The sequence below is a fragment of the Podarcis erhardii genome (genome assembly GCF_964252035.2).
Source record: "Podarcis erhardii genome assembly, chromosome: 3".
Taxonomy (NCBI): Eukaryota; Metazoa; Chordata; class Lepidosauria; order Squamata; family Lacertidae; genus Podarcis; species Podarcis erhardii.
Genome location: NC_138507.1, coordinates 90257659 through 90278435, shown reverse-complemented (window position 1 = coordinate 90278435; position 20777 = coordinate 90257659). Strand labels below are relative to the sequence as shown.

Below are 20777 nucleotides of genomic sequence, written 5' to 3'. Positions count from 1 at the left end.
ACTCTGTGGGCTACGACCCTAAAGACACTGGAAAGGGAGTAATCTCCAGTGAATACAGTAGACATACTTCTGGCTAAACATGCATAGGATTGCACTGTTAATCACTAAGATGCATGCCTCCAGAGACAAAAAGAGTGCTGAATTCATCTAATCATAGCAGACAACACATGCATTCCCTTTTCTAAGAGCCACTCACTTGACAAAGGAGTTTCTCCTGTTTAATTCCTTTTGGGAAGACGCAGAGGTTGTGCTAAAACTTCGTCGGAAACCTGAACATGATAAGAAAAACAAACTTCAATTCAGTCTATTAAGTGGCATACATATATCTAAGCCTATTTCCCCTCAATATCCATAGAGCACACAAAAATCAGTCTTTCACCTTTCCTCAACACTCATTTATTCAGTTCCTTTTTTACAGTGCTGTTTTCTCAGGCTCCATTCAGCTGTGATCTGTCCCACTGAAAGTAATGGACACTGCACAGCATTGCTGAGCTGTGTCTAGAATGACTAGTTCAAAATCTTGCCAAATCAGCCCCAGAGCCTGGGTCTTAGGAAACAAGTCCACAAACAAAGGCAACTTAACACATCAGTAAAACCACACAACAGGTAGGCAAGGTTATGCCCATATTTCACTGAGAAAGATCATAGAATTTTGGCATTGGAAAGGATCCTAAGGACCACCTAGTGCAACCCCTTGCAATCACACTAGGAAGTTCTGAGAACCGAGCAGGAATATTGAAAATAATAATAAAATGCCTTTTAAAATGTCATTTTGTGTTTGTTTCAAAAAGGAGGGGTTACAGACTTTAAAGAAAAACAAGGCGAAATGGGAGGGAAGAGAGAAATGGAAAAAGCTCCTGCCTTGAGGCCTTCCCATTTCACTCTCACCATCCCCAAGTAGCTACAGTTGCTGCAATTTGCACAGGTAATATGAAGCAATGAAATCAGGTACTTGTCAAATTCTTACCGGGGAGAGAATGATTCATTTTACTTGATGAAACATCTGTGAGGGAGTCTAGCGATCCCACTAGCCTGCAAATGAAATAATATGTTTAACACTTCTCTCTCTCAAGGCGGTGAAGAAGAAAAAGAACAGTCCAATTCTTATTTAGTATTGTTTCTCCCTTTGTTCCATTCCCTGCTCTGGAAATTTAGAATGCACTGCCAAAGTCTCCTTCCATTTCTTCTGCTACGATCGTGCCACTCTTCTATGCTTCTCCCCATCAGCTTCCAGCTCATTTTCTTTCCACTTCACAATCTCCAGGACACTCCCCACACACCACCTGCTGTAATTCAACTTCCTATTTCCTCTGGCCTGTGTGCTCTCATCTAATCTCCTTTGCATATATGTTGTTTTCCCTTCCAAACACAGATTGCTCCCCTCAACTAATCTAGTCAAAGAACAGAGATGATCTATAATTTGGTAGCAGACTTGTGCTGGCACTCCTCTGGGTTTCCCTCCAAATGGATGGAAGTAGTCTGGGTCAAACTGTGAAGCCAAACCCGTTTTGTCCCGCTGTCATGAACTCTGCACTTACCTCTGCACTCTCGATGGTGGTGCAAAGACACCATATCTGGGGAGGCAGCTGAAGTACTGCATTCCTGCAACTGAACCATCATTCTTGCCATGAGGTTTGTCCAGTTCTATTCCACACCAAACCCCTGCAAAACCAGATGTTTTAAGAGAGTTACGGGTAGGGCAAAGATGCACTCTTTCCAGTTTTGCTACAGCTATCTACCTGTATGCCAAAGAAGCATTCTGCTCTTGGCAAATTTAAATCTACAATTAGCAAATAAGAAGTAGGAATTGAGAGCAGAGAAAAAAGAACGCCTCTTAAATAGATCAGCTTGAAGAAGCGATCAAGATGAATAAGCATTCTCTCCAAATCTTGCTTCAACTTTTGAAGTAGCACTTAATCTTAAAGATTTTAGAAAGGCAAGGAAAGCAGAGAAGGAGAGGCTTCTAAAGTGTTGTGCATCCAAGTAAGGTAAAGGTAAAGGGACCCCTGACCATTAGGTCCAGTCGTGACCAACTCTGGGGTTGCGGCGCTCATCTCGCTTTATTGGCCAAGGAAGCCGGCGTACAGCTTCCAGGTTATGTGGCCAGCATGACTAAGCCGCTTCTGGAGAACCAGAGCAGCGCACGGAAACGCCGTTTACCTTCCTGCTGGAGCGGTACCTATTTATCTACTTGCACTTTGACGTGCTTTTGAACTGCTAGGTGGGCAGGAGCAGGGACCGAGCAACGGGAGCTCACCCCGTCGCGGGGATTTGAATCGCCGACCTTCTGATCAGCAAGTCCTAGGCTCTGTGGTTTAACCCACAGCGCCACCCACGCCCCGTGCATCCAAGTAAGACAGTGCAATAAAGCTTTCAGAACTGTGGGTCTCTAAATGTACACAGCCAAGGCTGCCTTCTTCGTCCTGATCCAAAAGTGTGCAAGCAATACTTTGAACTGCTGCTGCTTTCATTCACTTGTCTTCCAAGATATAAGAACCTTCTAGTGTGCACTGCAAGAAGCAAATAAATTGTTTGATGGAGCTTTCTTGAAAAGTTATTTCCTCACAGGGCACCGAGAAAGTCATCAGACAGCAACACTTTCATTTAAACACTACAGTCTGTGTTGCATTTGCTAATTCTGAAGAAAGTTCCATAATGCCCTATTTCTCATGCTATCCAACTCCATTAAGACTCAACATTAAAATTCAAGTCATTTGGCGCTTAGGGTGCAGTTTTTAAGGGCAATGCTAATTACAAGCTGAAGCAGCCAGAACTCCATCATGCATTTAAAAGACTCGGCTGGGGAAGAGTTGTTTTCTTCCTGCCTTCAAAAGAAATAGCGACAGATTCTCTGCCAGTTTATCAGCAGCAACACTTATGCAACTAAATATGCCTTGGCTCACTACTGAAAGCTGTCATCTGAAGTAAGATGCTACAGGGAGGAGTTTTTCTACAAAAGAGCAAGCTTTCCCTGAGGTCAAAACACACATCAGAGGTTTTCTGAGATAGATTCCTCCCTCCCCAGCCACCCATACCATTTATTTTAACAGAATAAGCACCATACGTAGTAAAGGTAAATCTCGCACACCAAAATAAGCACTATACCTATAATCCCAGTATCAAATAGTGGTGCTATTTGGATAATTGTTTTCAGTTCTGAATAAACTATAAATGCCACATACACCCCCCGAATCCAAGCAAGTTCAGGGTGATAATTGGTGTGTGTGTGTGTGTGTGTGTGTGTGTGTGTGTGCAGTGTGCAGTGTGCAGAGGCAAAGTTTAATAGTCCCTAAATGCCCTGTGGACAAGTAAAATGTGTTCCGTTTCTAGAGTCGCATACAATAGTTAATGAGCTTTGCACCATCTGTTGACTGGTAGTTCAGCATGGAAATATCCAAAACAGGAAGTGCAGATCACTTATGCTTCCTGCTCCTTGCATACTAAAGTACAGTTTTAAAATTACTCAGATTATTTATCTGCAAGCACTATACACTTGACTGAGGGGGCTGAACAAATGCAGTTGAATTTGTGTATGTAGTTATCAGAGGTCAGACTTCTTCAGCAAAAAATGACATCTTTGGTTTTATGCTGGTGGATATTTTTATAATGCCAACACAACTGCTTTTGAAAGGACACATAGCTCAGCAATGCTTTGCATGCAGATGGTTCCAGGTTCAAATTCCAACTTCATCTCTGGCATCTCTGTTTACTAGAATCTGCTTTCCGATTTTATTTTACATGGATTGTTCACTTTATTTGTTTTGAATTGTTATTTTATAGTATTTAACTAACATTTTACATTGTTTCTTACTGGAAGCTATAATGTAAATTCTTCTGAAAAATGAAGCCCAGGAAACAAATTAAATGCTTTATTTTCTCTGACAAAAGTCTTAGCTTCAGTCACAGATCTAAAATACACTAGGCAATCCTAGATTTGCCCTAAATGTTCACGCAGAAAGCTTACCTGGTGCAAACTTAGTTGTCCCATAAAATCTAACTATTCCAGTTCTCTGTCCTACCACCAGTACTCTGTCTCCAATCTGAATCTCCCCTTCATCAAAAGGATTTCTTCTTGAAGATGGAAAAGTGTTGTTTCTTCCTGTTCAACCAGATTTAAGGAAATGGAGAAGATATTTGAATAATGTAAGAGAAAAGGACCATTAATATTTATTCGTATTGAACCAATATAGTCGGTGCCTCAAATAAAACTAAAGAAGATCTCAGCAGCAAGTCCAGAGAGCTAATCAAATATGCCTATGCGGTCTTCAGGCTAAGTTAAAATATACAAATTATATGGAATCAAGATGGGCATACCCAAAAAGTTTTAGAAACTAAGAACTAGGAGCAAAATTGTAGCAGGCTATGGGAATCAGATCTCTGCTCCCATTTGCAATGGGAAATTTATTTCCTTCTTTTACTTGTGGGGTTAATTCATGAAGCCACAAAAAGCTAGCATCTTGGAAAAGGAGTCTCTAAATTAATTTTAGTATAATACAAGGGAAGACTGAATATTAATTTAGAAAGCTACATGGAGTACTCACGGCCAAGTATAGACATTACTTCAAATCAAGAAGATGATGCATTTTTTTTTCTCCTGCAGGGTGAGTTGAGCTTCCCACTGCAAATGACAGATGCACTTGCTTTGGATTTTTAATTAATAGACAGCCAAACATACGCAGGTTTACTTAGAAATAAGTCCCACTGAATTAAATGGGGCTTACTCTCAAGTGTGCATTTTTCACTCACACTCAATGGTTGAGCTGGGCTGTCTACTTTTCTAACCAACTGTTTAAAATGCCACATATATGGGTATTGAAAAGTTCATTCAGCACTTTCTATTATAGAAAATCAGGCCAATGTTTCTAAAAGTTGAAAAAGTATTCCAGGGATAGTTGTGAGAGGCAGTTCTTACTGTCACAAATGCTAGCCAATCAGTGCTGTGTACAGCTGGTTTCTTCCGACAAGTGGTAGAGGTGGCTTCCCCTAAGCTGAATGCTGGAGAGAGGTCTATATCTGACCTAAACACTTCAGGTCCACTTCCACAGCAGCTTCACTTCTCATTTTTAGGCATGTCTATACACACACCTTAAGAACTGTATGAAAGGTGTTAGCCTACTCAAATAAGTACTATAGAAAGTCACATCATAGTAGTTTTATGAGTGCAAGTATCTGAGTATCCTAGAGGTATGAAAACACATACAGGTAGGAACACGGCCTCTCCTACCACCATGTGATGATGCGTGAACAGGAGAGGCAGTTTCCACAACAGGACCTGTTCATGCTGTTCACAAGGTGGCACTTACCAAAATGGTTAATTCAGCCTTGTAATCCCACCCATATTCCAACTACAAAAAACTCATCTAGAAGTCAGCAAATGACTTGTTTTTATCTTAATAGCTGCAGAAAGAAAAGCCCAGACTTACACTTAAAGGAAATGGACCTCTTAGTGCCACCACCGTCTTCACATTACTATTTAAAAAGCAACTGCAGTGAAAGCATACCTTTCGTTGCAGCAGAATGGCTTTTCAAGTCTTCCTTCTTATTTTTCCTTGTGGTATTCCACTTCTTTGAGCAATTCTGCTTGCTGTCTAAAGATGTAGTGGAAGAGGAAGAGCTGTTGGATCCAAGGGAAGTTGCTTTTTCTAAAAAAAAGAAGAAGAAACCAAAGAATTATTCAGACACACAAAATAAAGAAAAAGATGCATACAAGACAGGAGATGTCAAAGATGTCATTCACCCAAGTAAGAGAAGAAAAGAAACCATCTGCATAAAGCTAACTTTTCATGATGGACACCACTTAACAGTCTTTCAAACCCACTTTAATATTGTGTAATACTTGTAAGCAGGGAGCATAATTGTAAAAATAATGCCGCCTCAAGTAATAAAAGACATCAGCCTTTTGCTTTTGATAGCCAATCTATTAAATCTTTGATGAGAAACAGGGAGTGTGACATTTTGCGGGTGAATTATGAAGTGCGTGGATTAGTGCCTACTGCATGCTATTATGCACCGTATCAATATTAAAATCCAGTCTATAAAATAAGATTGGGAGGTAAATCACTTTCATTTCAATTTGTGAAATCTTGATGTTCAAGCTGCCTAAAGAGATTTATCTCTAGCTTTTCTCTTCATATAGCTTCCTCTCCTGCCCTATTCTAAGTTAAGATCTTGACCCTTGGTGTATCTCAACCATGAAACTGGATATCTTGGCAACAGAGCAGTCCAAATCCCCCTTGTGCCAGGCTGACAGGCGAGGGAGAGGGCTGGATTGGGCGAAGAGATCGCTCTGCTCCGATCTCCCATCTAAGCTGGCCTCCCACCAGCCAGCACAAGCATCACTCCATCAGTGCTGCCCTTCCCCTCCACCCACCAAACCTGCAAGTGGGAGTGCTGCTGGTGGGATGCTAGGTCACAGCCATTGGAAGGCCCCTGAAATGGGCTGCTCCAGCCGCACAGAAGGACTGATCCAGCCTGGCCTGAGTCTGACCCCAAGCCTGTCTCACTGCTTATCACATGAAGGCATCAGATCCGATCACTGCACCAGCTCCAGGATGGCGTAGCCCCAAACATCTTTGACTCCACCTATCACGTGCTGCAGGGCTGCAGGTGCGACAGTGGAGCTATTGCTCTGCAAAGCCACAGCAGCGGAGGGGGGGAGGTTGGATTGCAGCCTTTTATCTGTATTGGAAACTCTGAGAGTTGGGGGGGGGGGCAGCTGCATGTACTAAGCTTTAGCGTGGACCTGTATCATTGCGGGATGACATCACAAAGAGCTCCTAAATTGCTACAGCATCTTAAATGTGTGACCTTAGTGTGTCCATGGCTATCATATGGGGGGGGGAGCCCTTGAATTTTGCAAGGCCTATCAAGATTGCCATAAGCAGTGCAACTTGCAAAGAAGGATTGCACATCTTCATTATAAAAATCCCCTTCCGGCCAATAACAATGAGACTCCCATGTTAAGGAATGCAACTGATTGAAGTGGCAATGCGGTCTGTGGGATGCAGCATCTAGAGATGTGACCTGGAAGGGTGGCCAGCAGAGAGGGACTAAGCATCAAAGGAGTTGAGCTCCCCCCCCCCCCCCAGTTCTGCTCTATTCCATTCCCTACACCCCATACATGCACCACATTCCTCCTTGTTAGGGTTGATCCACATTTACTTTTTGCCCCGCTCTTTCCAGGCAGAGCAGGCTCCCCACCCCTGCCAGAGCTTTCTCTGTGAAAACTCACTCTCCAAAGCTGGATCAGAGCAAATGTCAACTCGGGGTTTTGCGCAGATTGACGTTTGCACTGATTTTGGGGTTTATTCTGTTAAAGCTCCAGAGGGAGGAGGCACTCGGACATGGAAGTTTAAATTACAGGCCATGCCTAGAAAGAGTGGAGGAAAGGTAAGTGTAGATAAGACCTTAGTGAAGTGATCACAGGGCTTTATGGAGCCAGAATACAGGAACAAAATAGTTTTAAGTGGCATGGTTCTACGGTTCTCTTTGGGAGAGACTGTTATGGGATTTCTCTTAAGTCACGCCAAGTGCAGAAGCCAAAAATATCTAAAGAACGCATACCTTCTTTACCAGGTGGAGTTTTCATTCCTTCTTTGCTGCCCAAAAATGTGGAATCTGGGGTGCTGTCTTTTTTCAGTGCAGATAAGCCTGTGAGCCAAACCAAATCAATGAAACCATCGTAGTCTAGTAATAATTCTTCTACCTTCCAAAGAGCAAACAGGCAGCAGAACAAGATCAACTAAAAATCCAACTACTACTACAAAATTTGTGAGTCGTATCAAGAGATTTCCCTCATCCTTTTACACCTGTATCTGAAGAAGTGTGCATGCACACGAAAGCTCATACCAAGAACTGACTTAGTTGGTCTTTAAGGTGCTACTGGAAGGAATTTGTTTTGTTTTGACTATGGCAGACCAACACGGCTACCTATCTGTAACCTTTTACACCTATGAGTAAAACACGAATACCAAGTCATATTTTCCCCACAAGAAGACAAAATAGTGAAAAGCTCAGTGGTACAACTTATGCCTTGAATGGAGAGGATTCCCAAGTTCATTCCCAGTTAAGCGATCTCAGGCATCAGACTTTGAGAAAACCTCTGACGGAAACTCAGAAGGCATTGACTCAAATGGTACTGCACCAGAGGGAGAAGAGGCACTTTTCTATGGGAAGAAGTAGTGCCTATTTTGGGCAGTGGGCTATTAGGCTACTAGAAACGGTTTTGTGGGCCAGATGTGGACTGTGGGCTCAGCAGACCTGATTTAAACAATAACAATCTGAACAAACATGAATATTCAGAACTAAGGTGTCTTTCTTATTTCTTGCCCCTTTTCAGCACAGGATTGAAAAAAGTACTTAATTGCTATTTTTTTTATTTAGTTTTTTTTTATCACCCATCAATAGGGTTACAGAACTTCTTTAAAATGCTATGCATGTGCAAATATCCCACATGATACCAGGAGCAACATCAGCCTATTGGAAAGCATGTGGGGAGACTGGATATTACATACATATGTGGTGGTTTTGCAAATCTCTTTACCCATTTTGGGTTTTGGAATTTAAAGTATTCAGTTTAATATACAAAACAGACCTACAACCCGGTCCTCAACTTGCTTTACTTGGAACAAAGCACCTGTCTACTCCACCAATTGCTCCTAAAGAAGTTTTAACATTCCTCCTGACATCAGCATGTATGGAAATAGTCATGCGAGGGCACACTGCCTTGGGCTTGAACATGGAAACAAGGTACCTCCAGAGCATGGACAACAGTCCTGGCTGAAAAGCTGACATGCCAGACTCATGAGACCAAAGGATGTGAAAATACCCCAAAACAGCATGACTACTATTTATTCAATCACAAAGGTATTCTAATCACAGATTTCCAATATCACATAAAGTTATGCCCCCAAATTTATTTGTACTAGCACCAACAATTTTTGAAGCACTTTTGAATACATTTACCTATAGAAGTATTTTACAATAGAATCTAAGAGAATAGCCTATGTCAGAACAGTAGCATCCCTCATAATCTATGCATGGAAAATAGTAATCAGCCTTAGTAATGTTCCATGGGTCTTCTATTCCACATTGATAGACATGCTACTAATATCAGAGAACAAGTCTGCAGCTGATTTTTCTGGCAGAAAACATAAAGGGCAGAAATTTATTATTTATCAACTAAATGCCTATCTATTGGCTTCATCTGGCAGCTGAGCTGCTTTTTGTACTATTTCATGAATGTACTCTATTATTAGATGTTTATCAGACCAGCCTCAATAAGACCAGCATGACGAGCAAGAACAAACATGTTTACATATCAATTTATGAATACTTTTCCGGAAGAAAATCTGACAAAACAGCCATTACTCAGAGAATTTGAATTTTAAAATTTAACCCAATGCCCCAAACCATGTCATTCCTTTTAAAAAGATTATCAACAGGAAAAAACAGTATTTTTAAAAGCTATGCTTAGTTCCCACATCTATTAGAACAGTCTCTCTCACCAGTGGCTCTACTGAGTCAAGGTTAGGTGGGGAACAGTTTCCCCATCAAGCAAAATAACTACAAAACCCCCCACCTCCTGAGGAATGGACAGGCTTAACTATTAGAGTCCTAGAGCCAAAGTCTTTGTAAGAGGGGACAGGTTTTATGGAAATTTTAAAGGACAGTGTTGAACAGGTGGTGAGAGGTTGAGGAATCCACAATTTAAATGTTTAAAAAAAATCTTTTAAAATCTGCACCACTAACAGAATATCAAAACAGAAGAGGGTGTACAGAAACATATGAGAAGGATGGGATCCTAGCTCAGTGAGTGAAGCACATGCAATGCACACCAACTGAGTCCATAGCAACTCCAAGACTCCTACCTGGAACAATGGAAGGCCACTGATAGTGCAGACAGCACTAAGCCACATATCCAAACATTTGACTTGGTATAAGGCAGCTGTCTATGTTCTATGAGGACATGATCTATAAAGGATTTCGCAGCTCACAACCAAGAGCCAACCACAACAAAAGATGCTGCTGGTACTTCAGGGGAGGAGTCACAATTCCTGCCTTCTCAAATCCGCAGAGGCCAGCGCAGTTGCATCTCCTCCTCATCTGCAAGTCCTATTTGCTCCAGCAGGTGGGGGGCTAGGGCTGACTCTTCCTTCAGCACAGGAGCCCAGGTACATCAACGGGCTTGCAGATACAAAGGTAAGTGTAACTAGATTTCAAGGCGGTTTCCAAAAGTAAAACAAGTACCACAATACACACACTCAAAACAACAACATGTGGAAAAGATCTTAAAAACCATCTTGGGAAAGCAAGTTTATCCCTGATCTGACCTAAACCTACCAAATATTATACAATTTTTAATTATTTAGCCTCTGACACAACACAGCACTTGCCTACAAACAATGGGTTGTGATTTTGGACCGAAAAATAGGTCATCTTCCTAATATGTTCTTTGGCTTTAATGCTATCATGCTTACCTGAATTCACTTTGGACGTTATGTGTGTTACATCAATTTTCTTGGACTTGACAGCGGGAGAAGGTCGCGAGGAAGAAACCTTTGCATTCTTTTTGTGTTCTGAAGCTTTACTTATTTTAGAGAGAGGTGCAAAGATGCCTGGCAGAGAAGACACACAAGAGAAATATAAGATATTAACTGCAGAGCTCAGCTACTCCTTGATAACCTTATTCAAGTATTTATGACTGTTCAAGTATTTAAATAACGGCCAAGTACCTGACACTTTTGTAGGCAGTCTTAAATGCTGCTTCAAGTATTCTACTTTCCTCTTATGGATAGGAGTTGAAGCACACTAAAATGAATACTTAAGCTTTTGCACAAACAAGCTTGCGACTAAGATGAGAACTGGCCTCACGACTTGTGTCCTAGCCATTTTGCCATCGCTGCCATCTTTCCTAACTATAGCCTTCAATTATCTTTCTTAAGAAATAGGGCTATCACAGCTAACAGAGGGATAGAGTATACTGCTTACATTATCACTAGCAACATCCACAGCAAACATGCATCTAAATTACTATCTCTATGGCAAGCAAAGAAGGGGACACTACTGATAACTAACAACTCAGCAAAACTATTGTCGTTGAAAATTGTTGACAGGAACCATGCATTTTATTTTAAGCCCAAAAGTCCAATTTCCAATCAGAGAAACATCCAACAAGTGGGGGAAATTGCTTAACATGATATATATGTGGCCAAGTAAAAAGGCATTCCATTAAAGCATCTGCAAGGCAATGCATCTCAAATAAAAAAAAAGTTATACCATGTTTTGGTGCACACTTGAAGTACTGTACTTTGCCAACACTTCCATTGTTTTTTCCTTCAGGTTCATCCAATTCTATGCCAGCCCACTGTCCACTGGCAAACTCTGTTGTGCCACAAAATCTTAATGTGCCAACCTAAGAGGGGAGGGAGTAAAAAAGTATGCATCAACCTTTGTAATGGGTTATTTTAAAAAGAAAAAAGGAGCAGCAGTGTGAAGACTGAATACAGGTATCTGGGGGAGGGGAAGAGTTCAAGTGTAGTATTTTTTATGTCATGGATCTGACCCACCCTAACACAAGCACTCTTCTAAGAGACAACCCTTCAGATATTTGAACACAGCAAAGACCTGTCTGCTGCTATTCCAACGGGCTTGCATCACAGGAGGGTAGGTTTTTGGTTTAACATTTGTAAGAACAGCTCAACAGTGGAACCAGTTATCAAGAGGATGGTGGACTCTCTGTCACAGAAGGACTTCAAGCACAGGCTAGGCAGCAATTTATTGGGGATACACCTATACTGAGCAGGTCACAGACCAAATGGCCTTTAAGACCCCTTGATTCTATGTAGAGATGGATGCTTACAATGTTTTAACATCCAGAGTCTAAGATGTAGAGATACCCAGCTTCCCAAATGTAGTACTTGCTCATTCAAACTTCCTGCTAAATTAAGCATACTTGTAAAGAATGTAATACACAAACCAGAGATTTCTGAACATTTATTAGTTATTTTACAAAAATTGCATCAACTATAAAAAACCCACTTACAAATGATCAGAAATGTAACACTCTTAATTAGTAAAAAGCTAAAGATTTATTTTCCTCCAAGAAAAACTAACTGTGCTACTCTGAAAGTAGTTAACTTATTGAGAGGCTAAGAATTAATCTGTCTTTTACTCATTTGTTGGAAATATGAACCGGAGCAGTTATACGACACAGGTATTTTCCAACAAATCACAAGTGCCTCAAGAGCAAAATCACACAGGACATTCCACTCCATTTTTTATATTAAAAGGTAATAAACCAATTGCACTTGTAACTTGCAGATTCCCATATTCCAGTATTAGTCATTTAAATGAATTTCAGGAAGTTTCTGCTAGCAAGGGTAGATCCATATAGTCTGTAAAATTGTTCTTGCAATGCAAAGGGTTCTTCAGTTTTACATGAGCAACAATGTGGGAAAACAACTTTTTGAAAGCCCCAGTAAGTCACTCTGACAGAGTGTTGTGTTGATTGGTTTTAGGACACAGAACAGCTGCATCTCCCTTGTGTAGGCGAGGCTTATGACTTTTATATGTGGGTGTGATCCGCTGACCTATCCACGGGATGCAGAGTTATGAATGCCCTTTAAAAACTAATCTCCACTGGCTCATTACAGCAAATGGCTGAGAAACTTTTCCAGAATCAAATGAAGACTTCACTAACCAGTGTTGATTTTTCCTCCTGCATCATGTGTGGAAAAGATTCACAGTGGAAACAAAGCTTTATGTACAGCTTTCATTTCCTGTTTGCTTAGACAGCTGTGGAAATGACTTTATATGTTATTACATTTCAGAGCAGAAGCAGGCTTTACCATCATCTAAAAATCCCACTTGCACAGAATTACTGTGAATCTTACTGGCACTGAAGCAAATGTGTTTTTATATATATATATATATATATATATATATATATATATATATATATGCAGGTTTTGGTGTCCTCGGGTGTCTTCCCGTGTAAAAGTTGGGGTGTCTAGGCGACGTTTCGACGAGGTCTCACTCGTCATCTTCAGGCTGGTGCTTTCGGCTTCTTGTTACTGGAACAGAGCAGGATCTCAGTGTTTGAGTTCCTATAAATACTGTAGAGGGGGTGTGGTGTATAGCCTCCAATGTTCTGGGCAGAGAGGAAGTTCCCAGGCTAGTGTGCCTTTTCTTCTTTTGTTCCTTAATTACTTGAGAGATATCTTGAGTGATTTCTTGAGTGATATCCTGAGTACCACTTAGGTGGGTCATTAGGTGTGGATTAGTTGTTAAAGTCTTTGTGTCTTGACCTCTTGAACTTTGTGAAGAGTTTTCCTGAGAAGATGGCTGTACTGTACTTAGTTGTGCTCTGGCTTGGCTTCGTGTATAGGGGCGAGCTGTGGTTTTGTGGCTTGTGTCAGCCAGATCTGTGTAGGGATTGCAGGGGGGTGCAGCATCCGGAGGTGCCACCATGGATTGGCTACTGGAGGTCAAGACACAAAGACTTTAACAACTAATCCACACCTAATGACCCACCTAAGTGGTACTCAGGATATCACTCAAGAAATCACTCAAGATATCTCTCAAGTAATTAAGGAACAAAAGAAGAAAAGGCACACTAGCCTGGGAACTTCCTCTCTGCCCAGAACATTGGAGGCTATACACCACACCCCCTCTACAGTATTTATAGGAACTCAAACACTGAGATCCTGCTCTGTTCCAGTAACAAGAAGCCGAAAGCACCAGCCTGAAGATGACGAGTGAGACCTCGTCGAAACGTCGCCTAGACACCCCAACTTTTACACGGGAAGACACCCGAGGACACCAAAACCTGCATTCCTGTACCCGTGAAAATCTACGAAAGCATATATATATATATATATATATATATATATATATATATATATATATATGGCTGAATTACAACAGAATCAACCGTGAAGAGCAATAACTGTGGGCCAAGATATAATCAGGACAATATACCCAACAAGCTGAATAAGGCCCCTGAGTTAAAACCTGCAGAACCCTTTGCTACTGACCCTTTTTGCAAGGGTGAAAAGCTTAGGAAGCTTCCCCCATAGATACCATACCATGCCAGTACTGCCATCTACAGTAGGCCCTTCCTCATACCCATCGTACTGCTTCCCTTCTGCAGCTTGTTTTTCGACATACCTTCTGTCCTGCAATGACAACCCGATCTCCAAGCTTCAGGCCAAGGGATCCAAGCATATCTTTGCCAGTGACATTATCATAGTTTGGAAGCAGGGCCTTGGAAATGTCACAAGACAGAGGCACTGCATCTAAGAGAATCTGCTTAATTTCTTTAGCACTGGCTGCTGCATCTGCCATCTCTAGTGGCATGTCCACCGGGTCAGGAACCACATCTGCTGGAGTCTGTCCCTTGTCATTCTGTAGAACAAAACACGTAGCAGGAAGGGAGTGGATTTAGGTGCTTAAGGGAATGTTAATGTGAACATTTTCTTATTTTATTAGGTATTTTATACCTAATATAGGTATAAAATACTGCGGGTAACATCCAGTTGTGTCTGTTCACAGAAGAACGGACTTCCACTTGCAAAGGATTTCTCCTTCCTTCCTCCTCTGCAGCTTCCAAATCTGCTGCAGATGTTTGGGCAACCCTCCAGAAGAGATTTGCAGAGCACATGGGGGAGCGCCCAGGTGCGGGGAGAGGAATTCCCATTTCTTCCACTTGCATAATTCAATCAACCAAAATTTATGTAATGTGTTTGATATATTTATTACTAGCTTTGATGTGTCTATATATTGATTAACTGTTTTTCTGACATATAATAATTATTATTTATTAAATTTCTATACCACCCTTTATCTGGGAATCACAGGGGCAGCTTACAATATAAGCTACTTGGAGCATTAACTGGAAAAGCAGAATATGAACAAGTTTGATTATGATAAAGCCATTTCCACCTGAGAGGAGAGGGGGTTGCGGGCAAAACCCTCCACCCACACACGCGGGGGTCTTGCCCCCCCGCATGGTCAGGGAATCCCCGGGCGTGCCTTCCACCCCATCCGCCAATCGGTGGACCGGGGAGGCGGGGCCTAGTGAACAGGATTCAAAAACAGAGCTGTGACATTGATAATTGGGTATTAAATAACCCGCGGTCAGGAGTTAAATTGTTTTCTGGCTAAATGTCTAAAGCACAGGAAAAATACAAGGCAATTGGTCATGCAGCTCAGAAAAAGTCAATGCTGGCATCTAGGAATCTGAATTCTTCCTGAAGACTAATATATGTTCAAGCCTAAAATGGAGTGAGAGATAAGAGTATTTGTCCCCCCCCCATGCAAAAAAAATAAAAAGCAGTTTTCACTTATCAATATCTAACTAGAGAAAAATACATTTTGACAATCTCCCTGTAAGAGGGAGTTAAATATAGTCAGATGAACCAAAATTGGTTGCAAATCAAAACCTCACCCTAAAGGCCGGGTTGGCTCCATGTTCCAATAAACGCTTTACAGCTCCTGTACACAAGTTGAAGGCAGCAATATGCAAGGCTGTTCCAAAATCAAAGTCACTGCAGGTGGCATCCACATCTATAATTAAGAACCAGATAGATATGAGGATTGAGAAACATTTGTCCATTTTGAACATTCTAGATTGGTACCATGTTTTGTTTTCATTCAAAATCTGAATTCCAATGATAAATACAGTTACAGATAGGTAGCCGTGTTGGTCTGCCATGGTCAAAACAAAATAAAAAAATTCCTTCCAGTAGCACCTTAAAGACCAACTGAGTTAGTTCTAGGTATGAGCTTTCATGTGCATGCACACTTCTTCAGATATCTGAAGAAGTGTGCATGCACACGAAAGCTCATACCTAGAACTAACTCAGTTGGTCTTTAAGGTGCTACTGGAAGGAATTTTTTTATTTTGTTTTGACAATGATCAATACAATTATTAGTCTTAATGTTATGTTTTAAATTTATGATACAGTCAATGCTATAGTAGTAGTAACTGCATAATTTATATCCCATGTTTCTTCTGTGTTAGAAGTCAAGAAGTACACATAGGATTCATTCATTCTCCCATTCAGGCACTAACCAGTCCCAGAGTAGCAGTGCTTATAGCCAAATTTGATGCAACAATTTGATGCATGAAGGCAATTGGCATGTGCTTTAAAATACAAAATAGCAGCCACAGGGACTTAAAGCAGCATCAGGGCTGCAGGGTGCTTGTGGGGGGTGGGGAGAGTTTACCCCTTTCTCCCCTACCTTGGTTCCAAGCAGGGTAAAAAACCCAAGTGGCTATTTGCGTTAGGAGGAAAGTGCAGAAGCAGCTTTGAGGAAAGGGATTTTCATTGGGACTATGGTAGGGAAAGGGTTAAACTTTTCCTCCCCACCCATGTTACCTCAATACTATTCAGGCTCTGCTACAGCTGCTATTTACACATATGTATGCCTGTACACAATTAGAGTTACATCTAGTTTGGCCCTTCCCAGCTATATCACGTGCTTCAACTATCTCAATGGTTTAATGCACAAGTGAATGCATACCTGTACCAACACAAATAACCAAATTTTATAAAAAGACACACTTGACAATATTTAAATTAAGTGCTTTGAAAATCAAAACAGCATTTTTTGATTAGAGAAAAGTATAAACCAACCCAGACCCTTTCTTTCTTAAGGACAGTTGGACAGCTGGACTTGAAAGTGTGCTACAAAATAGGATAGGAGTGTGCAGACGTCTGGGCAGAAACTGATGAATTGTTTTACCACATACTGAGTTACCACTTTTCCAGTGACGGCGAGCGGTTTGTTTTGCTTCCAGTACTGGCCAGCTTCCAGATGCTTCTATATAGGGAAATGTTAGCCTACATTGAAAGAACAGAGCCCTTGGACATCTGGTGAAACAACCCAAGGATTTACATATCCAAATGTCAATTCCCACATCTACAACTTGCATTCCAAATTGGATGCAATTATGAAAGCAAATTTAAAAAAAATCAAGGTGCCTGTTGAGATATGACAAGCGACCACTATTTGTACTTTCCGGAAACAATTGAAGACATTTCATTTTAACAAGCTTTTCCAGCTGGATGAGAAGGTTTCTGTCTTAGGATTTAAAAACCATAGAAAATAAACACCTATTTATTACCAGTTATTTTCTGTTACATTTTTAAAAACTGTCTTTCGGTTGTTTTTGTTAAATGTTTGCAAGTCACCTTGACACACATGTAAATTAATAAACAAAATAAGGCATCCACAGTCCCCCATGAAGATTTATCAAATATGATGATTCCATGTAGCTGACAGTTGCAAATCCCTGCCTGTAAGCAGCAACGCAACTTGACAACTGCACTCCAATGGATTAATTAGCAGAGAGAGATGTTGCTCCACAAACTGCATTCCATTTGTAGATCAAACCCCTGAAAATTTTGGAATACATTTCATGAGCCAAATCAAATCAGCTGTTGCAACACTGTCCCGATCTCAGTTTCCTTAACTGAGAGTTTCAGTCTTCTGGGAGTCAACCAAGTAAAGTTCCCTTTCAGGGTTATGTAAACCCTTCACTTTCCTGAAGTAGATTACAACGGGTATGTAATATCCAACAAGCTGCAGACAAGTTTGCCTAGCACCAAAGAGAACAGAACATGTTGCTGCAGATCCTAATGGCTAAGAGTATCATATAACATTCGACTGCCAATCTGAACAGAAGCTGTTTGTCCATCTTTTTGGCAATCACCTTGATTATCTCTGTATGCATAAAGATGTTTCAGGGGAAAGGAAAAAAAGATCCTAGCAACAAGGTTAGAATGTCCAGCAGTCAAGTTTCATGTGCAAGTTTCATGAATGCCATCTCATGGTTGACTCATGCTATCAGCCTCTCACTGTCCAGCTCATCTGTTTCCAGAGGGGGAAAGAATTTCTGATCGTCCATTGAGGGAGGGACAGAAAGCCTCTCGAGTCCTCATCACACCCCTGCCCGGCAAACTGGTGAAATGTGCTATGAGTAGCTAACTACATAAATCACTGCACCCTGCAGATAAGCAGGCAAACAGCTGCCATCCCTGGATCAGGCTCAGCGTGGGTGGAGAAATCTCTCTGGGAACTTGTTTTGAAACAGAAACATGCCTTTCACCTGTCACGCTGAAATCAAAACGAGGGTAAGGAACAGGGAAGAAAGGATTCTGCCCTGTCAAAATGGTCACAAGAATGTGAGAAGAGCCTGTTGGATCAGGACAATGGGCCGTCTAGTCCAGCATCCTGTTCTCACAGTGGCCAACCAGATGCCTGTGGGAAACCCGTAAGCAGGATACAAGCCCAAGAACACCAAATCTTCCTGAGTTTTCCAGCCACTGGGGTTCAGATGCATTGCCTCTTCTGTGGAGGCAGAGCATAGCCATCATGGTTAGTAGCCAGCAATAACCCTCTCCTCCACAAGTTTCTCTAATCTGCCATCACTGCCTCATGTGGGAGAGAGTTCCATGATTTAACAACCCGCTGCGTGAAGGACGTTCTTCAGAATCTTCCAACACTCGCCTTCATTGGATATCCATGATTTCTAGTGTTATTGGGTGGAGGGGCTCTTCCCCCACAATACATCATTTTATAAACTTCTAGCACGTCATCTCTTATGCGCCTTTTCTCTAAATTAAAAAGCGCTAACCGCTGCAGCCTTTTTTCATAGAGGAGTTGCTCCATCGCTACAAATGGTTCAAAGAGTACATGCACACTACAAAGCCACTGCTTAAGGGGGAATACAACACCATAAAAAACATGCTCTCTCTCCATTTCCCAGTCAAAGGAACCACCAAGCCTCCATCTTGTTACAATTCAGGATCAGCATATTGCCCTTCATTCATCCCTCCGCTGCATCCAGACTCTGATCCACAACCTGCACAGCCTCTTCTGACTCAAATAGAGTTGCTTGTCAGCAGCACAGTTATATGAACAGTACCAGTGAAGAAATGTGTTCATTTACATTCAAGCAAGAACTAAACATTACATGTAATACAATGCTTTTTTTTTGGGGGGGGAGAAATGTCAGGTGTTTCCTTCTCCTCTCTGCATTGCACTCTATTTTCAAGCCAGCAGCTGGTAACAATATGGAATGTGAACAAGGAAATGCACACAATGGGGGGGGGTGTCACAAAAGGGGTAAGTGATGCATTATCAGGGAAAGAAAGACCAACGCAACACAGGAACACCATTATAAGCAACACCCTTTTTAGTGACAGTATTTAGTTACAGCCTCAAATTCTCTCTGATTCTTCTCCAAAGGGCAAGATGAAAAGTGCTACAAATTTTCCTACATTCTCCAGAATGAATTTGCTAGATTTTCCAACACTACTTCTCCTACAAGAGGGATCAAAAAGTCAGGAAACAGTGACTGAAACAAGTTTGCCTTTGTTCACTCTTCCATTACTTAATCAGCATTCTCAGAGAACCAAGTCAAAACATGTGCATTTTCCCACCCATCCCAGTAGCAATTTATAAAGGCTTCGCTCTCTTAAATATTACTTGGCTAAAAAAAAAGATTAACAATAGCATCCAACTATCTGATTGGGTTTCCCCAGCCACTCAAGCCGGCTTCCAACAAAATATTAAAACGTGGAATGCAATTGACATGGAATGTTACTACTGAGCTACAAAAATGACAAAGTGAAAGAAGAATTCCAAACAAAGATACAAAAATTTAGAATAGAGAAAAGTTTGCACATCATATATGTTCACTTCTGACGTTGCTTTCCATACTTTGTCATAAGATGCGTTACCTTTGTAAGGTTCAAAATATGCAGCTTTGAATGGCAGAAATGTGCTTTTTAACAATGTCAGCATATTCAGATGGACATGGATGGTAAATATGCATCTGACTATCTGGACACTGTAAAGGACAAACTGTGGACATGTAAAGTTCTCCATGCCCCTACCCACAACCAATGATGTAACAGTCAATGATGATGAACCAAAGTCGGAAAAGACAGAGCTGCATCAAGAAACAGCTAAGATTCACTGCATAGCACAGATGGGGAAGAGACAAACTGGACCTGCAATGCCATTTTGGACTGTTGGACCATGTTCTCACAACAGATGCCTTAAGATGCAAATCACTCTCCATTTTTCAGTCAGTTTCATACATGTGTCAAGAAAAATAACATGGGGGGAAGCCGTTTTGTGACCATGAAGGTATCAACACAGGTAAGAAATACAGCATCTATTGCTATTACATTTGGCAATATTTACCTTTTGACTTTGCATTTTTCAAAATGACGCTAATGAGTTCTGGAACATCAAAGTAGGCAGCATAGTGCAAAGCATTCATGTTTGTCCAACGGCTCCTCAAATTGATATCTGCACCCAAGTCAATAAGTTGGGAGGCAAATTTGGCGGCAGTCTCAACATCCCCTGCAAAGCAGATTTTTAAAAACGGCACTTTATAACTGGCTTTGTGGTTATTTAACAGGCTGTATCAATATGTTAGGTAATTGGACATCATGTCCAAAGATTGTTGGCAACTTTACAGCAACAGTTATGAAGCCAAGGCATTTGAAGCAAGATGTTCCTTGACAAGACAGATTTAAGGACTAGTCAGGCAGTTATTGCCTTTGAACACAGTTAGGAAAATAAAGTGAAAGTAAGCTTTACAGGACTTCCTATGTGCACTTGCATGGGGAAAGCCTATATGTGGCTTTTGCATTCATTTCTACATGGAGGTGGCTTCTCTGTAGGATTTTTTATGACACGTCAGGCAGCTCAAAATGCTTTGATTTAAGGCTTAATTAAGTCTTGGTTTGCAGAAG

General features: G+C 41.2%; 1 protein-coding gene across 3 annotated transcripts in view; it reads right to left on the bottom strand.

The window, feature by feature from the left end:
• The window catches only part of CLIP4 (CAP-Gly domain containing linker protein family member 4), a 40039-nt gene that overhangs the window by 3456 nt on the left and 15806 nt on the right, over positions 1 to 20777 (bottom strand). For all 3 annotated transcript variants that reach the window (XR_014154413.1, XM_081854172.1, XM_081854171.1), the window contains exons 5-15: positions 20221 to 20382; positions 15449 to 15567; positions 14170 to 14406; positions 11278 to 11413; positions 10479 to 10616; positions 7564 to 7650; positions 5502 to 5642; positions 3965 to 4099; positions 1539 to 1662; positions 968 to 1032; positions 197 to 269 (exon numbers count right to left, since the gene is read on the bottom strand). Coding sequence is in view for 2 of the 3 variants with exons in the window: in XM_081854172.1 (XP_081710298.1) it covers positions 197 to 269; positions 968 to 1032; positions 1539 to 1662; positions 3965 to 4099; positions 5502 to 5642; positions 7564 to 7650; positions 10479 to 10616; positions 11278 to 11413; positions 14170 to 14406; positions 15449 to 15567; positions 20221 to 20382 (1417 nt within the window). In the remaining variant the exon portion in view is untranslated. The remainder of the gene's footprint in view (positions 1 to 196; positions 270 to 967; positions 1033 to 1538; positions 1663 to 3964; positions 4100 to 5501; positions 5643 to 7563; positions 7651 to 10478; positions 10617 to 11277; positions 11414 to 14169; positions 14407 to 15448; positions 15568 to 20220; positions 20383 to 20777) is intronic.